The sequence below is a fragment of the Cydia pomonella genome, chromosome 11 (assembly GCF_033807575.1).
Source record: "Cydia pomonella isolate Wapato2018A chromosome 11, ilCydPomo1, whole genome shotgun sequence".
NCBI classification, from domain to species: Eukaryota; Metazoa; Arthropoda; class Insecta; order Lepidoptera; family Tortricidae; genus Cydia; species Cydia pomonella.
Window position 1 is genome coordinate 3,249,272 of NC_084713.1, and position 21,672 is coordinate 3,270,943.

Consider the following 21,672-nt stretch of genomic DNA (forward strand, 5'->3'; position numbering starts at 1 on the left):
ACACGACCGAAGGGAGTGTTTTAAATCGACACGAGTTGCGAATTACCTATTCGCACATGTATCGTACAACGTTTTACAGTACATATGGCCCTTTAAATGTTCGACACAGTAACATAATATGCTACTTCTCGCACTAGTGCTATAAAGTAGCCCCATATGTACTGTAAAAATGTTTACGGCATATATAAGTTACTCTATGGTTTATGGTTTGTGCTAGTGCTGCTCGCTGGCGGCAGAACATTGCAGTAATACTCCCTATTCATTTGGCATTTAGAAAGGCGCGCTCTGAATCATAAGGAAATAAAACAACATATAAAATATTTAGATTTATATTCGACATCTTAACACAAGATATAAACTTTGAACTTCCCACCAAGCTCGTGAAATATATAAATACATGCAGTAATGTACACAACGCTTATATACTAGAGTAGATAAGGCACCAGATTAGATAAAACGAGTATATAGAATTTCAGTACTGTCTTGGCACCTATTTTTAAAGTCAAAATATTTTAAAATTAATATTTTGTTAAATGTTTTACCCCCTTTGATTTACATTGATGATTAATTCAATTTTTTGTGTAGTTTCAGTGAAAATATTACCGGCAAATGTCACAATTGCATTTAAAGTTATAAACTTTTTATTCTTGAAAAAATATTATAACTTTCTTTGCTATTTGTAAATTTTATATTTATTATTCTTACGTTGGACTTAAATAAAAACATTATTCAGTAAAATTCGCAAATATTAGTCATATTATTATGTTTGTTTTATAATTAATTTGGGGGTCAAACAAAATTTCAAAACAATTAAAATTAACAACAAGGTCTTTCAGGTGCCTACTAAGCTAAGGACTAAACTTAATAAGATTAAGGAAAGTACGCATCTGTGGTTCAAAAAACTTGAGTATTGTGATCTATGTTGGAAAATTGATATTCTTGATTACTCTCTCAATAATATTATTCATAAACTAACAAATGACCTTCACGCAAACACAAATTACTTGGAAATAATTACGTCGCAAAGTTAAAAACTTTTATTCATTTATCTACAGTCTTTTATGCATATAAGAGCGTTTTTTTCAAACTAATATTACTCAAAAGGAAATGAAAATAATTGTTACGGCGTTATTTACAAAAAAAAATAAAAAATATTTTGATTTTTTACACCAGCCAGATTTTCGCAATGAAAGTTTTCATTGGCGCCCAACTTATTTCAATGCCCTTCAAACCCTAATTCGAAATATTTAAAAAAATAAGATGCGCACTCGTAAAGCTAAAAAATATACATCAATAGACATTGGCCTTTTCTAAAAGTACCGACGCATCGCACATCGCCTTCGCCGTGGATCGCACTAAGAACATCAAATGCAGCTGCTCAAACACATTCAGTTGGACTCTGGTCCTCACCAACCCATGTAAAACCGTCGCTCTTTCCAAATCCAGCCATCTTTGTAGAGACAATTCGCGGTCATCTACTGGGACACCTTGAACGACGTCTAAAGGACCCCACAGCATGAATTCCAAGACTGATTTTGCCTGGTTAAGGGATATGGCTCGTTCTTCTTGGAGGACTTCTTTAAGTAGTGGGGTTAGTTTCTCGCTCGGGAGGATGATTTCGAGAGCTTTGATGGCGCACTTGCAGAGAGAGTTGAGGTGGACGTCAGGCGTTGATTTGTTCATGTCGTCGCTTAGCCTGGAAAAGATAATCGTGGATAAGGTTTGGGGATTATTTGAAAATTTTATGTTCTGTTTGCAGATAATTCGTAAAGTAGACAATCTCGTGACATGACATCGTTTATGTGATCCTGGCTTTAATTCTTATTAGTAATAAAATAAACCTTTTTCTTTCCTTATGATGCACTCTAGTTTATGGTTTGTTAAAATATGGTTGCAGGTATTGTTTTTCTAAAAAGTGCATTTTTGTCGAATGCTTCCTTTTACGAAATTATATTTAGTAGAGGCGTTTCATCAAGTTCTGATTTTATTTGTAGATATCCAATAAATGCAACACTTACCCTTGTAAAATGCACAATCTCCCGTAGCTATTCGTCTTCGGCGCCGACAATGAATTCAGTCTATCATCCGGAGTCGGCGAACTTATCCCGCTAGCCCCACATGGCTGTTCTCTCAACGAAATAAATGAGGTTAAACTCTCCGAAATCTCCTCGATCCCTCTCGCTTGGAGGCATTTCAGGCCGTTGATGAGTTGAAGCATCATGAAGATGGCTTCGTGGATCTGCTCGGTTTGGACTAGTTGGTACTCTTTTGTGGATATCTCGACGGAGCGGAGGGATTCGCCGTAGCTTTGGAGGGTGTCGACTTGCGCTTGGGCTAGCACGACGATGGTTGCTGGAATGAGAAAAACTTTTAAGATATTGGACAAAAATACGCTGTCACCAAAATAACCACTATTCGGCAAATATATTAGTCCACTTTTAGCATATTGCTTGAGGAGTTTTAAAGGGGTACTCAATTTACAGATTTTGAGTGCAAGGTTCAAGGACACAAATTGAATAGCATAGGTTCCTATCTATATAGGCTGTTCATACTCGTGTATGTAATTAATTATATTTAAGAATATGTCTCTAGGATATGACGACGATGAACTTATTACCTACTTATAAGTACGTCTAGCTATCGCTAGCCGGAGGATCGCTATTGGCAGATGAAAAAAGAAGGACTAACTCGTTGGTTACCCAGGATCAAAAGGGTTCAGATCTCTGACAGACGGTTTAATCCGGATTTTTCGATCGATTGAACCGTATTCGGAACGCTTTCCTTTTTGGAAACTTACTGTAACTTTCATATCTCTTTAGATGTTATCAAAAGAGGGGTTAACCTACCTTGCACCAAGTCATCGCCTTCTTCTCCGAACTGCTGGAGTGGCACCAGGTCACAGAACTCCGTGATAGCGTTCAGGCTGAGGGTCTGAGGCTGCATCGACTGTTGGCAAACGAGTTGAGAGGCCGTTTGTTCCTTGTGGACCATCAGCGTGACGTTCACTGGGCCTGTAATTAAGAACAAGACTGATGAGACCAAGAATAATTCAAGTATGACAAGAGGAAAAACTGGAGCACATTTGTGTTTTGAGACTGACTGAGATTTAGCTTGCGAAAGGACTATAGGTAACCCAAACCCTCTTTGCAAGAGGGCTGTGCTTATCAGTATGTCGGCGGCCGATCGTAAAATCAGGGAGACCATGAAATTCCTAGGCAAATCGTGAATCGTGAAAATCATTGTCTCGTTCCCTGAATCGGGGGAGCCCCTCTTATTTCTGGACAGTGTCGCCTTCGGGTATCTGAAGCAACCTAACGAACCTATCCTACCTATCATTACCGTCAAAATATTACACAGGAACTTTACGATTGGCCGTCTACATATATAAGTAGACTAGTGACATTTATCACAAATGGAAGGAAAATACTGTGTTCATTGGCGCTTATTTCACTACGAAATCTAAATCTACGAATTCTAGGGTGATCAAGCTAAAGGATGGTTCGAAGCGATTAGGCGTTGATTAAATTGATTAATATTTAATTAGTATTAATTTGCCTTTTAGCAAGAAGAGGACCATAGAGTCATCCTTCAGCTCATTGCAGATCTCTTCTAAAGAAGATTAGCACAGGACCCGGACGTTCAGCAAAGTTTGATAGAGACAAAAACCAATTTTATTGTGGTTGAATTTCATGTCATGGATGTGTTCTATGTATTTATGTATTTGTATTTATCGTTGTCTGAATACCCGTAACACACGTCTTCTTGAGCTTACTGCGGGACTTAGTCAATCTGTGGAAGAATATCCTATAATATTTATTTATTTTATTTATAAATACCTTGGCTAGAGTTCCATATGGCAGGGTAGAAAAGCCTCTTGCCCGTGCGCACGGTCCTCGAGGACTGCACGGCGAAGTCGCTCCAGCGAAGATTAGTGCAGGCCTTGAGGCCGCGGAGCGAGGGCTGCATCGTGGCACTCTGCTGTACCTATAATAATAAACTAGATTTTGCTTGGTGCGCGGGGCCCGTGGGCCCCGCGGTGTGCATGGTGCTGTAGTTGGTATTGTTGTTTTTGTAGTTGGTGCTGTTGTTGATGTTGTTGTTGATGAGTTATTGTTGTAGGTGCCGTTGTTTGAGTGAAAAAGTTTGTTTTCCAAAGGGAAGAAGTGTTGCAGTTGTACTTTTGTTGCGCGTGCGAGCATGCACTCGGCCTTGCGTATGTTGTTATTAATATTGTTGTTTATGTGTTGTTGTTGTAGTGTTTGTTGTTGTTGCTGTTGTTTAGGTGTAAAAGTTTGTGTTTTCCAAAGGGAAAAGGTAAAGCAGTTGTACTTTTGCTTGCAAGGAATGGTCCGCGTGCGAGCACGCACTCCCGCAGCTCGGCCTTCGGCCTCGCGTGCTTGGGCGATCCAATGGGACGCTCCGGGCCTTCGGCCCTACGCGGAGCTCGGCTTTCGGCCTTCGCAATATAGTTACTTTGGGGGTTGAAGGGAAGTTGGAGCGTAAACACGACCCAATAGTAACAGTGTCTTGACAAGCTCACGTCGGGCCTACGGCCTTCGGCCTCCGGCCCGCCGTTTCGCTTGTCTAAGACACTTTTACTTACACTTTTTTCCCCGCTGGCGAGCTTCGAAGGGGACGCTTCGGGCCTTCGGCCCTACGCGGAGCTCGGCCTTCGGCCTTCGCTAGCCTCGACGCTTCGCCGTCGGGCCTTCGGCCCGCCGGCTCCGCTTATTAAGACAGTTGACTTGTTGCCGGTTCGCTTTATAACTTTTCCCGTTATTTTTGTTGTTATTAATATAAAGAAGATTTGTTTTCCAAAGGGGAAAGTTAATGCGGTTGTACTTCCGCTTTGGGCCGCACTCTCGCAGCTCGGCCTTCGGCCTCGCGTGCTTGGGCGATCCAATGGGACGCTCCGTGCCTTCGGCCCTACGCGGAGCTCGGCCTTCGGCCTTCGCTGGGTTTCGAAGCTCAGCGTCGGGCCTTCGGCCCGCCGCTTCGCTTATTAAAACAGTTAACTTGTAACCGGTTCGCTCTATAAGTGCATTTTTCCCGTTATTTTTAGTATAAAGAATATTTGTTTTCCAAAGGTGAAATGTAATGCGGTTGTACTTCCGCTTTGGGCCGCACTCTCGCAGCTCGGCCTTCGGCCTCGCGTGCTTGGCCGAACCAGTGGGACGCTCCGGGCCTTCGGCCCTACGCGGAGCTCGGCCTTCGGCCTTCGCTGGGTTTCGAAGCTCAGCGTCGGGCCTTCGGCCCGCCGCTTCGCTTATTAAGACACTCGGGGAGGGTTGGTTTCGCTTCGGGATTAGTGCGGGAAGTTGGAGCTTAAACACGACCCAATAGTAAAAGTGTCTTGACAAGCTCACGTCGGGCCTACGGCCTTTGGCCTTCGGCCCGCCGTTTCGCTTGTCTAAGACACTTTTCCTATTGGGTCGTGTTTAAGCTCCAACTTCCCCCTCTCAGGTGACGCTTCGGGCCTTCGGCCCTACGCGGAGCTCGGCCTTCGGCCTTCGCTGGCCTCGACGCGTCGCCGTCGGGCCTTCGGCCCGCCGGCTCCGCTTATCAAGACAGTCGACTTGGTAGAACGCTTGGGAGCACCGTACGCACGCAGCTCGGCCTTCGGCCTCGCTTTTAGTTACTGGGGGTTGCACGCTTGGGGGTCGGGGTGAAGGCTCCGGGCCTTCGGCCCTCCGCCGGGGTCGGCCTTCGGCCTCCCAGCCTGAAGCTCGCCCTTCGGGCTCGCTTAACCTACTTGGAAATTTTACTTTGCCCCTGTCCACCGCCATTTTGGATTTTTCCAAAAAACTTTTTTTCATATGGTAATCTTGGCCCCCCAGGCTCGCCGCATGCAAAATCTCAGCGCGCTCGGACCAACATTAAAAAAAGAAAAAAAAAAAGTCGGCCATTTTGAATTTTTTTTTGATGCAGTTTTATTTGTCTCGGGGCCCTCTATGACATTTGGTCGAGCACCCCCCACCTATCACGCACCGTTTGAGAGTTGCCATACAAAAGTAAACTGGCCATTTTTCCGCCATCTTGGATTTTTTCCAAAATTTTTTTTTTCCGTACGAGTCATTGGGGCTCCGAGATACCGCGACCAAAATTTCAGAGCGCTCGGACCTTTTTGAAGTTTTAGAAAAAAAAAAAGTCGGCCATTTTGAATTTTTTTTTCTTATTCAGATTCCACTCGGAGCCCTCTATGACATTTGGTCGAGCTCCCCCGACCTATCTCTCACCGTTTGGCATGTGGGGGATTCGAAAAAAAATCCCATACAAATTTTTTTTCGAGCTAAAAAAAAAAAAAAAAATTTTTTTCGAATGCGGGGGCCCATATGTACCCACATACCGGTTCTCGGCGCTCTCGGACCGTTTTGAAATTTCGGCGCCATTTCGAGTCGGCCATTTTGAATTTTTTTAAATGCCATTACATTTGTCTCGGGGCCCTCTATGACATTTGGTCGAGCACCCCCCACCTATCTGTCACCGTTTAAAAGTTGCCATACAAAATAAAAGTGGCCATGGTGTCCGCCATCTTGGATTTTTTCCAAATTTTTTTTTTCCATACCGATCTAGAGGGCCCCGAGATTCCGTGACCGAAATTTGAGCGCGCCGGGACCGACTTGAAAATCGGCCGCCATTTTGAATCCGCCATTTTGAAAAAAAAATGGCGGCCTCCGAAACTGCCCGGGGTCCTCTGTGACATTCGGTCGAGCACCCCCCCACTATCTCCCACCGTTTAGCCGGGCCGTCAAACATTTTTCTGTCCCGATCCGGTAGACCGAATGTCGGATTTTTCCGGAGGTCACCGGACCGCCCCCTGTACGACCGTACCAAACTCGAATCCCCCCCGCGCCTCCTTCCGGGAGAACAATTCGTGTCGATTAACGTTCGGGCTGCAGCTTTATATAATATAGAAATAAAAACGTCTATTTCAGGCAATAAGCCCATAAAATTGTACACATGCAAAACTTATTCTATGTCACCTATAGACATCAATGCGGTTAGACTGAGAAACTAAGATGGATGTCTTATTGTAAATGTGACAACTAGAATTACAAATGAATAGCTTTAAAATATTTTCGAAGTGTTATGTAGGTATGTAAAATAGTTTGATGGGACCCCATTCCATTTAAATCGCAAAATTTGTCGTTTTAAGAGTTTTCTGCCCCACCACATAACATCCGTGATTAGTTATCTCTAGTGGGTGGGGAACTTTCCCTACGTTTACCAATCTTTGTTTTAATGTTAGGTACTTATTAAAATATTCGCAATTAGGTACCCTGCGCGTGTGTGGTGTACTTACTGTTTTTGTAGGTCAATGATTAACATGATCATGATAAGATATAAGAACAAAAATTTAATTTATATTGTTCCTGATTTGTTGCCTATGTCAGTAAATAAATTAGTCACAAAAAATTACCTACCTTTAACTTTGTACCTAACACTAGCTTGACTAGCGAAGACAATTTAGACAATAGCATACCTACTCATCTCGAAATCAAAAATCATGAATGTAAAAACTTCAAGTGGGTTTCTTGGAAAGTGAGATAAAAACTTAGTGCCCGAGAATGTCATTATTGTTCGAACACGGAAGTATCAGACCTCTACAATATCTGTCTCCAAAGACCTTGATTTTTAATCACATTCACAATATGATTCATACAACAAGTCATGCAAATAAATTGTTTTATTTTTATTTAACTTTGAAAGATTATAGTAAAATTAATGTATGTGGTATGTTATTGCATGGTGATGTAAACTAAAATTGAGAAAAAAGATTGTATAAGAAGGGTTAAGTATGTTAATAATTAGAGACCATACTGAAACAACTATAGCCTGATTAGCCTGTCAAACAACTTTGTCAGTAGAAAAAGGCGTGAAATTAAAATTTTCTATGGTACGATAACCCTTCGCGCCTACATTTTTAAAATTTGCCGATTTTTTCTACTGGTGGAAATGGCTAGACAGACTTTATTTACATTAGATTAACTGCCGCTGGGAATGCGGAAGGAGACAGTCCATTTATGTATGTCGTTAGAAGTCACGTAATTTTTAAATTGTAAAATATATACCTGTTCTAAAACCTGCGCCAGCGCCTCGTGGTTAGCAATAACGACAGCCCCATAATTGTCCTCCAGATTCCTGTGCACAACACTGCGTCCCTTTCGCACCCGCAGCTTATTCGTAGTCGTTTTTGGCGTCATCTCGTTCTGATAATCCTCGTTGCCAGTATCCATGTTATCGTTAGAACTGTAGAAGCTGTACGGGGAGTATATCTCTGATTCTGTTTCGCTCCCGCAGTAAGGGAGGGAGGATCTGAAGCCGTTGTATTTCGGGTATTCGACGCTTTCGTCTTTTCGCGTCTCTACTGGTTTAGAATCACATTCAGGAGAACTTGATCGTGCGTGGTTTACGTACTCGTAGTCGCTATCACTGTTTTTAGCGGAATCTGAGGTTTCCTCGTACTTATTAGAGTTGTAAACGTCGTCGTAATTGTGGATGACGGCTTCGTTGGTGGCTTGTACGAGTTCTTGAGGGCCGTCGTCGTCTTTCTCGTCGTCTATGGGCGTTCTGCGTTTGGGTAGCTCTAAGTGAGCTTCTCGCTCTCGCATGCTCGCTGTGCGTTCGGGTTTTCTAGGGGCTAGGGCTGACCGAATCTCGCCTGAAAAAAAGGTTAGTCAAGTAAGAATTTTGGAGGATATTTAAGTGGAAAAAGTGACCATTCGGCTACCTTTATGATAGGTCCATGTCAAGGCTGCACTGTCAATTTTGCAAAAAAAAATACATACAAGGCGTTAGGTCTATCACAATTTAGTAGACACATTTTGTGATTACTTTAGTGAAATATACTCCTAGAATTAATACTAACTTGATTCAGGAATTTTAGAAATTATACCAAAAACAGCCAGCTATTATTACTTAAACAAATATTGCACGCTACATCGTCTTTCTCCATTCAATCATATACGTTCGCTAAACACTGTATCCTCCTACATTAATATGGCATTCCTATGCTAATGAACTTACCTAGATTCGCATAAATATTGTCGCTCTTGTTCGGCGGTGTCCACGCCTGCTGTTTTTGCTTCTTTTGGAGAGCAGCCGACTTTGGCGGCGGCGGTCTGGCCGGCTTGTGAACAGTGGCTACCTTTGTCTCTTCACTCGAGTGCCTTGGAGGGGGAGGGGGCTTGTTTACGACCTTCGGCGTCTCAACCTCAGTTGCCGAACTACTCCCACTATATATCGACACGTCATCGTGACTCATCCGACGAATCTCGGATATCTCATTCGGCTTCACGACCTCAACATTCGACCCGTTTATGTCCAACGGATGTATGATCACCAGCCGTGGTTTCGGTTTCGGTGTTAAATCGAAGATTTCTTCGGACTTGTGGGCTACTTTCGCCACTGTTGCTACGCTGAGCTCTTTCTTGTCTAAGTCTTTTGATGAGCCTATGCGTAGGAGTTTTTTGATGGAGAATTTGAGCTTGCCTTTGCGCTTTTCATCTAAGAGAAGATTATCGTGTGACAGAGATATGTTTCTTCTAGGGGCAGGTTCTGGGATGACATCAACCTTTTTAATCTCAACAGTATCAGCAGGTTTTGCTTTAGGCGTCGCAGAGGACACGGTCGCTCGCTCTCGCTTCTCCATTTCTCTTACTACAGGAGAGTCAGATTTGGTGAATCCATTTGTATTCCTTTGATACAAATTGGGATACTCGTCTATTGATGGCGATGATGGAGGAGATGGTGCTTTAGATTTAGTGAGACTATTTAGTGACGTATCGCTGTCTTGCTTGGTTAGAACAGGTTTTGCGTAGTAAATCGGTTCAGGTTTTTCAGCATGCACCTCAGTGATTTCGTTATTTTTCTCCTCACTAATAGCTCGAACCGATCGATCGTCTTCCACTTTAGTTTGCAAATGCATAACTGTTTGCGTCGTTACGACGGCTTTCTTAGTGGTTTGTTTTATAACCGGCTTGATGGGCAACTTGGGTTTTTCAGGTACGGCAGGTTTGGGAGACATTATATCAGTAATCATTCCGTGAAGGAAAGACGGACGAGGATCCATAGTAGGCATTGGGCTCTTAGGTAACGCTGGGGCTTCAGTGGTTTCATCTGGATCTGCCCTACCATCTGGTTCGCCGGCTAACTCCCTACTAGCCTCAGCAGAAAATACATTGTCATGAGGCTTTGGCACGATTGGTGGCATATCTATAATCGGACTTTGGAACGTCGAGTAGCCGTTGCTAGCTTGCCCGTCTATTTTTCTTAGCTGCCCTATCGGGGACATCTTGATGTTCTTATCGGTCTCGTTGAACACTTTTATCTTAACTGTCTCTTCACATTTCGTTTCGGAGAAATGGCCGCTATCGTCGTTATCGGAGTCCGTGCGACCGCTGAAACTTTCGTCGTCTGACGTTAGAGAATTGTTGGCAGTGGAATTAAGAGTGCTTACCGCTGAATCAACACTACTGCTTTCAACGTTAATCTTACAAAACTTGAATTCAGATCGGTTGAGATTTACTTTAGGCCTTTCCTGTGTTTTAGGTAGTGGCGATTTCCTCACGATCGCATTCTTTTTGGTCTCGCACATTTCTTTCTTGTCGAAGTCATCTTGCATACTCTCTTTCATTTTCCCTTCTACTACGGTGGGTTTGGTGCAATCTTTTTGAGTGTAACCAAGATCAGTAGCATTTGTAATTCTGTTCTGTTCTAATGTTTCTGATATTTCTTCAAGCAGCGATTTTTCAGTGCATATACTTTCTGTTGTGCTATCTGCTTGTATAATAGTCTCGGTTTCTTTAACGTACGTTGACAGAATGATATTGGTTTTATAGTTATTGGTTTCTTCGGTGGATGCGTCTGTGACGTGTATAACGGCGGGTTTTCGACCATGCGACTTAACATTTGGGCTTTTATTTTCTTGCCCAAACGGAGTAACTGAAACTAGTAAAGTTTTCTTCTTTCCATCGGAATCTGTTTGCATTTTCCCTAACAGCAAAGAGGTGTAAGATTTGCTTCCAGTTTCACCCAATAGATTAGCTTTAACAGTGTTAAAATCTGTGTTCAGTTTGGTGACTTTATGAAGTTCTCTCTCTTCCTCTGTATCAGGGAAAGTGTCATCGTCTTCAGTTTCTTCTGAAATTTCGAATTCTTCTCCATCAGACCAATCGTCGCCACCGAAGCCAATGACACTGCTCACCTCTTCAGGGAATCTGACATTTCGTTTGTTTTTCTTCTTGGGGTGTGTTTTGAGTATGCTGGGTGGTGTTTTCTTGAAGAAGGTGCTTCTGTTCTGGAAGGGGGTGTTGATGTACTTGCTGCCCTCGGTGGTGCGCTCCTGCTTGAGGTGGTCCTCGCGGGACTTGAAGCAGTTAGAGCAGAAGTCCTTCTTCCAGGCGTTCTGCACGAAGTTGTGGCACACCGGCGACATGTTGCCGCGCGAATATCGCCTGTTTATCGCGTAGCTGGCATTCTGGAAAGAAAAAAAAAAAGAAACATTAAGTGTGCCGCTAATATACCTTTAAATTCAGTTGATAGCTTGTTTTCAGTGCCCCTTCGTATCTTGTCACAGTGACAATAAACATGAATGCCGCTAATGCGCTAAGCGCAACTTGCGCCAGCCAGGGTTAAGCCAGTGACCCGGGGTTAAACGGTTAAACCTGGAGTTACCATGGTTACCAGTACAATTTAACACTGGGTTAACGGTTAATCCCGGGTTAGTCGCTAATCCTGGCTGACGCAAGTGGCCCTAAGGATCTCAAATTATTGTCACTGACAACTGGCTAAGGTACGAAGTGGCAAAGAATTCGTATATACAGACAATGAGTCAATAAGTAATATGTGCTTATATAAACATTGAAAGATTTATCAAGATAGGTATATATGTAAGAACGACACTATGCATTTTAAGGAGGTATCAGAACATAATTTTACTTCATAACTTAAATACCTTTTCGGAATTTTTGCTGTCTATTTGGTCATATTCTTATTGGCAAAATGAAAAATATACAAAAGTAGTTTCATTTTATTTTCAAAGGTGAACCTATTAGTCAGGGTAATGGAGCAAATCGTCGTAAACATGAAAATATTCATCGTTAATGAGTGATTTAACTCGACCAATTTGTTGCATGTCACCGATTTTACGGCCTTCAAGTTGATGCCTTTTCAGGTGCTAATTCCTATTGGTGTATCTGTAAAGATTATTGACCGAAGCGTTAGCGAAGGTCTCTGCTTAGACTCGGATAATCTGCTTTCGTATAAAACCAATGTCACTTTGACGTCAGAAATATCGTAGATAGATCTTATTGGGATCACAGGGGAATCGAAATATACGTCAATATTGACATGCCGTTTAGTTATCGATCTTTAAAAGATCTTTCCAAGATCTTAAACGTGTCTTAATCATTCTTCGAAGTAGGCCGTAAAGCGATTTAGTCGAAAAATAGAATATTTAAACGATAACGTTCATTTACAGATTTACCAAGCATTATTGATTAGTAGATTAGTTGACCCTTGACAACCAATAGTTATAACGATTCTCGGGGTCTAGTTACAATGGCTATTAGTTTAAGACATCACGAATATACATAGTTGCGCAAAAACTCGTTCCTTTGAAGATATTTGCTTATTATGAGTTTGCTGCTAAATTACCTTTGCCGTTATAAGTGCGCATTCCTTATACGAGACGTGCTTTAGACATTTGTCTGTAAGCAGGTTTATTGGCTTTATGCATAGACTATGGCTATAACAAATAAACAAGAAAGGCGGATCCTATGGAAAACCGATATAGCCACCTAATTTAGGAGCCTTTGCCTATAATAAAAAAATAGAGCTTGATATAAATTATGTACAGTCAACAAGTCAAGGCCATATTAGGTATAACCAGTGCGGCGACACTCCTCCTTTCGGCTTTTCTCGGGTCCGTTCGGCTCCACATTGCTCCGAGAAATTATTAGTGTTGGCACAGCTTGACGTCCCTATATGTGCACGACCACAGATAAGATAATGACTTGAATTTTGACAACCCTAAATGGCCGAAGGAAAAGTGCCATTCATTAGGAAGGGGTAACATGATTCGTCTCTAATTCGCTGTCAAACTTCGGTTTTGTAGGAAGTATCATTTCTGTACGGTTGTACTGTTTTTTTTTCTGTGCTATACCTACCGTCAATAGCAATTCTAGACAATCTCGGCACGTATGGGTCATTTTATTTAAAGTTGTATAGTCCTATTTTCCAAATTTATTTTTAAGTTATTTCTACTCCAATTTTTAAGTTATTTCTATTCTTCTTGTTGTGGAATGTGAATTCCCCTATTTCCTGTGAAATTTTCAAAAGCAATCCCAACTTTTTCTGACATTCCACAACTTCCACGTCTGTATTTAGTAACCAAGGGCTCTCAAGTAACTTCGTGTTCCAAGTTCCCAGTTTACATAATACTAAGTGCAGTGCCATTGCAGCGCAATGGATACGTGTTATCGCGACACGTTTGCTCAGCTTTCTCTACTAATCAAGTATGCGTGGACATTTGTTTAGCACCTGAGGAATAGCTTGGAATGCAATGATAAAACAATTTCACTGCTCCCATGTTTGGTACGCGGACAGGTTCAACCTGCACGGTTTAAATAAATACAGCAAAAATAAAATTGATATTCTCAAGATTTTGCAACATTTGGAGATGAAAATCTTTAATAGAAAACGCAAATCAAAAGTTAAATATTGTATGGCAACAGTCACGTGATTTTCGCATCTGTCATCCCAATACATTTTGCAAGGTCGTTTTGGCAAGGGTTGTCGTTGAGATTCAAGATGGCGGAGACGTCTCGAGAATATATTTTTTTGTGTTTTGCTCATTAATGTTGTTTAAAGTGAAACATTGATAGCTTATTATGCAGTGAACTATCGTGGAAGTGTACAGCTATAGAAAAACGGAAGATTCGTTTTACAATGTTTTAATCAACACCCGACAATCCATCGTGGCTTTTAAAGTCCAGCTATCTCTGAACTAAAAACAACTACCGAACAACGCCATGCTCGACGAGCACACTTAAAAGTTCTACAACTAAACAGCGACACTTGACATTGGCAAAATCATCATAGATTTGATGGAGGCCATATTTTAAAAGAAGAAAAGCGAGACTTCGTTGATGTGTACCTAGAATTTTCACCATCACATTTCTCCTTTTAGCCATATTATTCTAAAAATCGCTAGATGTAGTAACGAGACGAAAATGACCTCTTTGAGTTGCATTCGAAATTATTTTCATCTAAGTAATTACTTTTGATTTAAAAAGATACGTACTGTTATTTAAACCACATGGATTTGCTCGAAATATCAAAAAAATTATTAAAATTTCCAAGTATGGTATGATTACATCGCTCAATAGGTATTTGATGATTTAAATCCGCAATACAATAAAAATATTTCAAATATACTTTATTCATGTAGGCCTAGCAACAAGCACTTATGAATAGTGAACTAATTTATCTCCTTCCAGATAGGTAATATTTAAAAACGATATTTGCAAAAACTTTAAAAGGATGCTAAGATATAAACCAGTATAAAATTTGCATAATGCCGACGAATTCCTATCTCGTGTCGAATCGGTCAAAAATAGTCTTAGTTTTTATCAAGTCTGCCTAGAATTCAATCAAGCTAGTTTTATCAATAGCAATTAAAAGCCATTACGCAAGACCAATGACATAACTGCGTGTAAAATTAATTGATGGAGCCGCCAACAATGTTTTGATTGCAATGATGAATCTATCAGTGAAGAGACTAGTGTAGAATATAGAATGGAAGTCTTCAATGAACTCTACTCTTCATTTCATACTGTTGCTATAGTATTTTTCAAACAGGAAGGGTGTGGATGTCATCTCAGTACAATTTTGCGAGATTTGGTGTTTTAAGGTTATACAGTCACTGTTGCAGATGACGTTATATTAACGCACCCTATGCTTGCGCGCTTGAATGATGCTTCCTATGACAGTTAATTTTTTTAATTTTTTTTTTAGAAATGTAACATTTAAGTAATAAAAATGCGGTAAAAACAAATTCCTTCAATCTTTTTTTAGAATAATCCCAACGAAAAGAAACTTAAAGGAGCTGTCATAGAGTCAAAACAAGATAAGTTGGCAGCGATTTCGATAGCCCAGACGGTGCACGGGTTATTTTAAATGTCAAACGTTTATGAAATGATGACGTTTACTTGACACTAGCACAGGCTGGGCTATCAAAATCCCTGCCAACTTATTTTGGTCTGACATTAAGGACCATCATTCCATTGAGAACAATGCCACGAGTGTATAGAGATTGACAGTCTATTATTTACTTTTCTCTGATCAAAGATAGGAAAAATTACGAATCTCGCGATTTTCGATGACACAGGTATAATTGATGCTATTCGAATGTTAAACACAGTAGAGAGCGCGGAAACAGTACGCAACGAATGACAAAACGGGTTGTGCAGAATACGAGTTGTAAATGTGTTGTTAACATTCGGTCACGATACTGCGGTAATCGCGTTCGTAATCAGATACTTAGATAGATAGATTTATTTATTTCATAATACAGATTACATTATAAATTGCAGGCATGTCAATCTTTACAAGAATTCATATTATGATCGTCAAAACAGATATACAAAAACAAAATCAATAAAATATCAATTCAAAAATTAAATATTTACAGGATACTAGTATTTTAAAATAATCGCGGTGGATCATCGTTTTACCTTTTTGGAAGTGTGCTGGTGATTTCAGGTTTTATTTTAGTAACCATCTCTACATAATTTCAGGTTTTATTTTAGTAACCATCTCTACATTTTAGTAACCATCTCTACATAATTGGGCGTGTGTATTATTTTGGAGTTTAAGTTATGTCAACATTGCGAATCTCAACGAAATAATTGTTTAACTAGACTGAAATCGACTGACATATGGACCGAACCGAAACACCAAAACAGGTTACTGATTACCCGTGAACAAGATGCATGTAGCTGCGTCGAAATATCGGGAGCTCGAAAACAATACAAAATGTAATCACGGTCCATATCCCGGTAAATTTATTCTAGTGAAACTAACCGTGAATCATTCAAAACTATTAATAATTGTTTGGTTTTCAATTTGCAGTAATCTCATCACGTATAAGTCGGTTTTTATTTCCACAGCGGTCTAATTCTAACTTCATATTTATATTATTCCTTGCTTTTGAATGCCTGACATATGGTTTGTTTAGAAGCTACATAGAATTAAAAAAAAAGAACCATGACTGGGCAAGTTAATCTATGAAATATTATAGTGCTTCTTCTCGCATGGTTACTCTAAACTATTACTACTACAACAATCGGGATACTTGCAGGTACTCTGACCTAACCAGTTCATTACGATGCATCCTCTTTGACGGCCTCAACCCAAGTGAACGAGCCTGTCCAACATTTACCGTGTCCCCACCACTTGCTAAAACTACCGTGTTGCCAACAGTATAATGTTATTTTCCCAACTACCCCTGTATTAATCGGGGTAACATAATAATGTTGTCACAGTATAATTATTATTTAACTGCTATCTTAAATGTAAACATAAATAAATCATGACAATATAAATAAATAAATATTATAGGTCATTATTACACAAATTGACAAAGTCCCACAGTAAGCTCAATAAGGCTTGTGTTGTGGGTACTTACACAACACTTATATAATATATACATACTTAAATACATAGAAAACACCCATGACTTAGGAACAAATATCCGTACTCATCACACAAACAAATGCCCTTACCATCAGGATTTGAAACCGGGACCATCCGCTTCATAGGCAGGGTCACTACCCACTAGACCAAACCGGTCGTCAAAAATAATAATAATAAATCTTAAGCGGCACTTCGATTAAAAGAGATCCCTTATTATACTTACTGATAAACATCTGCATAATGTTCTAAAAAGTCAATCATCGCGTACCCATTTCGTTTTGGCGGTCATGTCAATGGGTTGCACAACAAATCCGTTACGTTATTGTAGTGAACCAGAAAATAATTGTAACCAAAATATTACTATTATATAAGGTAGCGTAACAAAACAACGTATCGAGTTTTCTGGTTAGAATTATTTTGAAATTAAATTGAATTGTAGCGTGGGAGGTATGGTTTTGAGGTAGTTTTTAGGTTCCGTACCCAAAGGGTCAAACGGAACCCTATTACTGAGAGTTCGCTGTCCGTCCGTCCGTCCGTCTGTCACCAGGCTGTATCTCATGAACTGTGATAGTTAGCCAGTTGAAATTTCTATAGATTATGTATTTCTGTTGCCGCTATAACAACAAATACTAAAAACAGAATAAAATAAATATTTCTTTCTAATCTCGAGGTTCTCATCCAATCATCACAGTTAAGCAACGTCGGGCGGGGTCAGTACTTGGATGGGTGACCATTTTTATAGATAATGGTACGGAAACCTTCCTGTGCGAGTCCGACTCGCACTTCACCGATTTTTTTAATACCTTCCTAATTAATTCACGAAAGTTGGCGAAAATTAATCTAAGTAGGTACTTAAGATTTAATAAACAATGACGTAAGTAGGTATCTATTATGTGCAGTGAGCTGCGAAATTGCATGGAGAAATTATGAATGAATTCATTGACAAATTCGCTATGCACTTTTACGGCTGATGGTTAGATAGTAATTATAAATACTACCTCTCCATCCGCACGCATAGAAGTATATATGTATTTTCTCAAACATACTCCGAAATGTATGCGTTAATGTCATGAAATGAAGACATGAAGCAGCTCATTTATGGCTCCTTACATTACTTCTTGACCTAGGCCAAGAAGTAATGTAGGGAGTTAGTATGAAACGTACATTATTGTCCGCTGCTCTAACTAAATTCGCTTACTAAGATTAGACTAACAAAGGAAATGACCACTCTCTCTGTAAGCATACTTGCGACATTAAAATAAAATAAAAAAATAAATCTATGGTACTATATTTATAACCGGTTAAACATGGTGCTCGAATAGCTTTTTCAAATGTTAAGTTTAAAATATAAAAAAGGCGGTAATTCACATTTTTATTAATGTGCCGGGAAAAACCATACATTTCACTTCTAAAAACTGACCGAATATGTCCAATATTATATACTTTCAACAGTTTCAACATTATAGTGTGTGAAAAAATATTTAATTTTTTTCCTAATAAACTTAGTAGTTATTTTAATTATAATATTTTCTTACATTGTTTGAGAAAAGCACTATACAATCCTTGGCCTTTTATTGCAAAATCATTTCTTAGAGGAAAAATAAGCAATAAATAAAGCAGCAATAAGCAATAAATAAATAAGCAAAAAGGCAATAAATAATTTCTATTTCTATTTCTAAGCTTCAAATTTCAACAGCTTAGTTTAGTACTATATTTTAGTATTGGAACTATTTAGAGAAACACGGATTTCTTAAGACAATTAGAAAGCAAAATACATACGCACATTAGTAACCATTTTGACTTTTATTTACTTATTCGGTCCATTCATGCCAGTTTGCCAGTTTTGCTAAAATCTATAATAAGTATGTAACTAACTATGAATATGATGTCAATATTTTACTCTCGCAATAAACCAAGGTCATATTCAGCAGCTAAATTAAATATACACAGCCTGTGTGTTGTGTTCATGCCGCATCCTTGACGAATAATGTCAGAGATGGCTCAAGCTATGTAGGTCACAATGTGTCTTACAACAAATGGTTGTAATCATACAAAATACTTTTTGTATGTAGGTACAGTCCGCATCAAATAGCTAATGACAGCCAAAGTTGCTCCTAGCCTAGCTCATAGATTTTTAAGCTGATATGGGATAGGAGCGCTTTTAAGAGGGGGTTGACGTAAAATGTTCGTTTTTAGGGTGTTGTATGGTGGGTATGTTGGGTTTTTCCGTACCCAAAGGGTAAAACGGGACCCTATTACTAAGACTCCGCTGTCCGTCCGTCCGTCTGTCACCAGGCTGTATCCCATGAACCGTGATGGTTAAACAGTTGAAATTTTCACAGATGATGTATTTCTGTTGCCGCTATAACAACAACAACAACTCGTTGGGCGAGTCCGACTCGCACTTGTCCGGTTTTTATATTAAAATTTTACACGTTTTAATCAGGAGCAAATACCATGACAAAATTCACACGGAAACTAGACTATATTGCACATATACGGGCGGACTTTAACTAGAACCTTAAAAGGTACAAACTTGTCACTATTAACTATTTTTGTACAGTTAAATAAAATAGGGTTAAAAGGTAAAAGTTGGCTCGATAAAAAAAGGGATGCGTACAAATTTAACTTCTTATTTTTACAGATTTACAGTTTTCGTGATTTTTCCTTTACCTACTTGTATTGTAAGAAGATATTACTTGCCAAATTTCGTTGTTTTAGGTCAACGGGAAGTACCTACCCTATGAATTTTGATTACTTTGAGAGTGTCAAAATACATATAGGTGCGTTTATTGCGGCACAAACGGCCGTACCTATCCTGTAGACCTGAATATATTGTTTTAATTCCCGTTTTTAGGTTATAGTTTCGCCATGTCCGTCTGTCCGAGGCTTTGCTCCGTAGTCGTTAGTGCCAGAAAAATGAAATTTAGCATGGACATATAAATCAATAAAGCCGACAAAGTCGTACAATAAAATATAAAAAAATAATTTTTTTTAGGGTACCTGTCCACGTAAAGTGGGGGTGAAATTTTTTTTTGCTTCAACCTTACAGTGTGGGGTATCGTTAGAAAGGTCTTTTAAAACTAATACGGGCCATTTGATAAAGTGAATATATTCGGAGATAATCGCTCCGAAAGAAAAAAAAATGTGTCCCCCCCTCTCTAACTTTTGAACCATGGGTCCAAAAAATATGAAAAAAATCGTGGAAGTAGAGCTTAAGAAAGACCTGAAAAAAAAAACAGTTTAGCTTATTGTGACGGAAGAGTAACTACGGAACCCTACACTGAGTATAGCCCGACATGCTGGACGATTTTTTAATAGTTGTATGATACCATGCATTAGAAAGGGACCACATGATTCGTCCCTGAATCGCTGTCAAACTTAGGTTTTGTAGGAAGTTTTTTTTCTGTATGGTAGTACTATTGTCTATTATTTATTCTGTGTTAAAACACTTAAAACAGATAAAAAAAATCTTCGTAACAAGGCCGTTGACGCTAACTGTCAAACTCTAAGCTCCGTACATTTGCCTAATTTTCCGGACACGATCATCGACTACGCCAATTGGGTTACCTAGTGAGGCTAGTTGAATCACGACCATTGACACTAACTTTATTTTTATTTGTACAGGTATCGGCTGCCCGGAGATTTGGCTAAGATTGTAAACAAAGGAATTAACCGAAATTTCTAGTTAATCTCGTAGATTGAAAAAAAAAAGCGGCCAAGTGCGAGTCGGACTCGCCCATGAAGGGGTAGGAACCCTTCATGGGCTTCATTTATGACGTATTAAAAAAACTACTAACTAGATCTCGTTCACACCAATTTTCGGTGGAAGTTTGCATGGTAATGTATATCATATATTTTTTTTAGATTTTTCATTCTGTTATTTTAGAAGTTACAGGGGGGGGGGGGACACATTTTTTTCACTTTGGAAGTGTCTCTCGCGCAAACTATTCAGTTTAGAAAAAAATTATATTAGAAACCTAAATATCACTTTTGAAGACCTATCCATAAATACCACACACATATGGGTTTGATGAAAAAAAAATTTTTTTTTAATTTTATTACGTAATAAAAAAAACTACTTACTAGATCTCGCTCAAACCAATTTTCGGTGGAAGTTTGCATATCATAATTTTTTTTTAGATTTTTCATTCTGTTATTTTAGAAGTTACAGGGGGGGGGGGGGGCACACATTTGCCACTTTGGAAGTGTCTCTCGCGCAAACTATTCAGTTTAGAAAAAAATGATATTAGAAACCTGAATATCATTTTTGAAGACCTATCCATAGATACCCCTTACGTATGGGTTTGATGAAAAAAGATTTTTTGAGTTTTAGTTCTAAGTATGGGGAACCTCCAAAATTTATTGTTTTTTTTTTTTTCTATTTTTGTATAAAAATCTTAATTCGGTTCATAGAAAACATCTACTTACCAAGTTTGAACAGTATAGCTCTTATAGTGTCGGAAAAAAGTGGATGTGACATAATCGGACAGACAGACGGACATGACGAATCTATAAGGGTTCCTTTTTTTGCCATTTGGCTACGGAACCCTAAAAAGCGTGGATTGTGCAGCCTTTTCAATATTATCTTATTCATTTTAATTAAAAATTACGATAATCGCAATTTTTTTAATGACATTAAAAAATTTTTTTTTGAATATGTAGAATGCTGTGAACAAAGTACCTACTTAAGTTATAAATTATAAAATAGACCGTAAGTAACTTGTTTATAGTTCTGTGTCAAAACTGGATCGACAAAATAAATAGACCACGCTAAGTTTTCATGCCAAGTGCTAAGTCAAGTATGGAGTTTATAGGGATAATTGTTTGCATTCTCGCTGCCAAGTTGTGCAAAGATGGCGTCGTCAGATTCTATAGTTCGTGTCATCCACGCGCAGATTTGTCAAATCTAACCTTTAATCACATTACAATACGAGTCAAGGCAGGCGTCTTCGTGAATGAAAAGATCTATAC

At 39.4% G+C, this 21,672-nt stretch overlaps 1 protein-coding gene across 4 annotated transcripts in view; it reads right to left on the bottom strand.

Moving 5' to 3' along the window:
* Positions 1-313: 313 nt before the first annotated feature.
* LOC133522637 (uncharacterized) overlaps positions 314-21,672 on the bottom strand; it is a 149,730-nt gene continuing 128,371 nt past the window's right edge. For all 4 annotated transcript variants that reach the window (XM_061858015.1, XM_061858016.1, XM_061858018.1 and 1 more), the window contains exons 2-7: positions 9,028-11,479; positions 8,073-8,662; positions 3,837-3,984; positions 2,847-3,011; positions 2,019-2,352; positions 314-1,696 (exon numbers count right to left, since the gene is read on the bottom strand). In XM_061858015.1, coding sequence (XP_061713999.1) covers positions 1,291-1,696; positions 2,019-2,352; positions 2,847-3,011; positions 3,837-3,984; positions 8,073-8,662; positions 9,028-11,479 — 4,095 coding nt within the window. In that variant the 3' untranslated portion in view covers positions 314-1,290. The remainder of the gene's footprint in view (positions 1,697-2,018; positions 2,353-2,846; positions 3,012-3,836; positions 3,985-8,072; positions 8,663-9,027; positions 11,480-21,672) is intronic.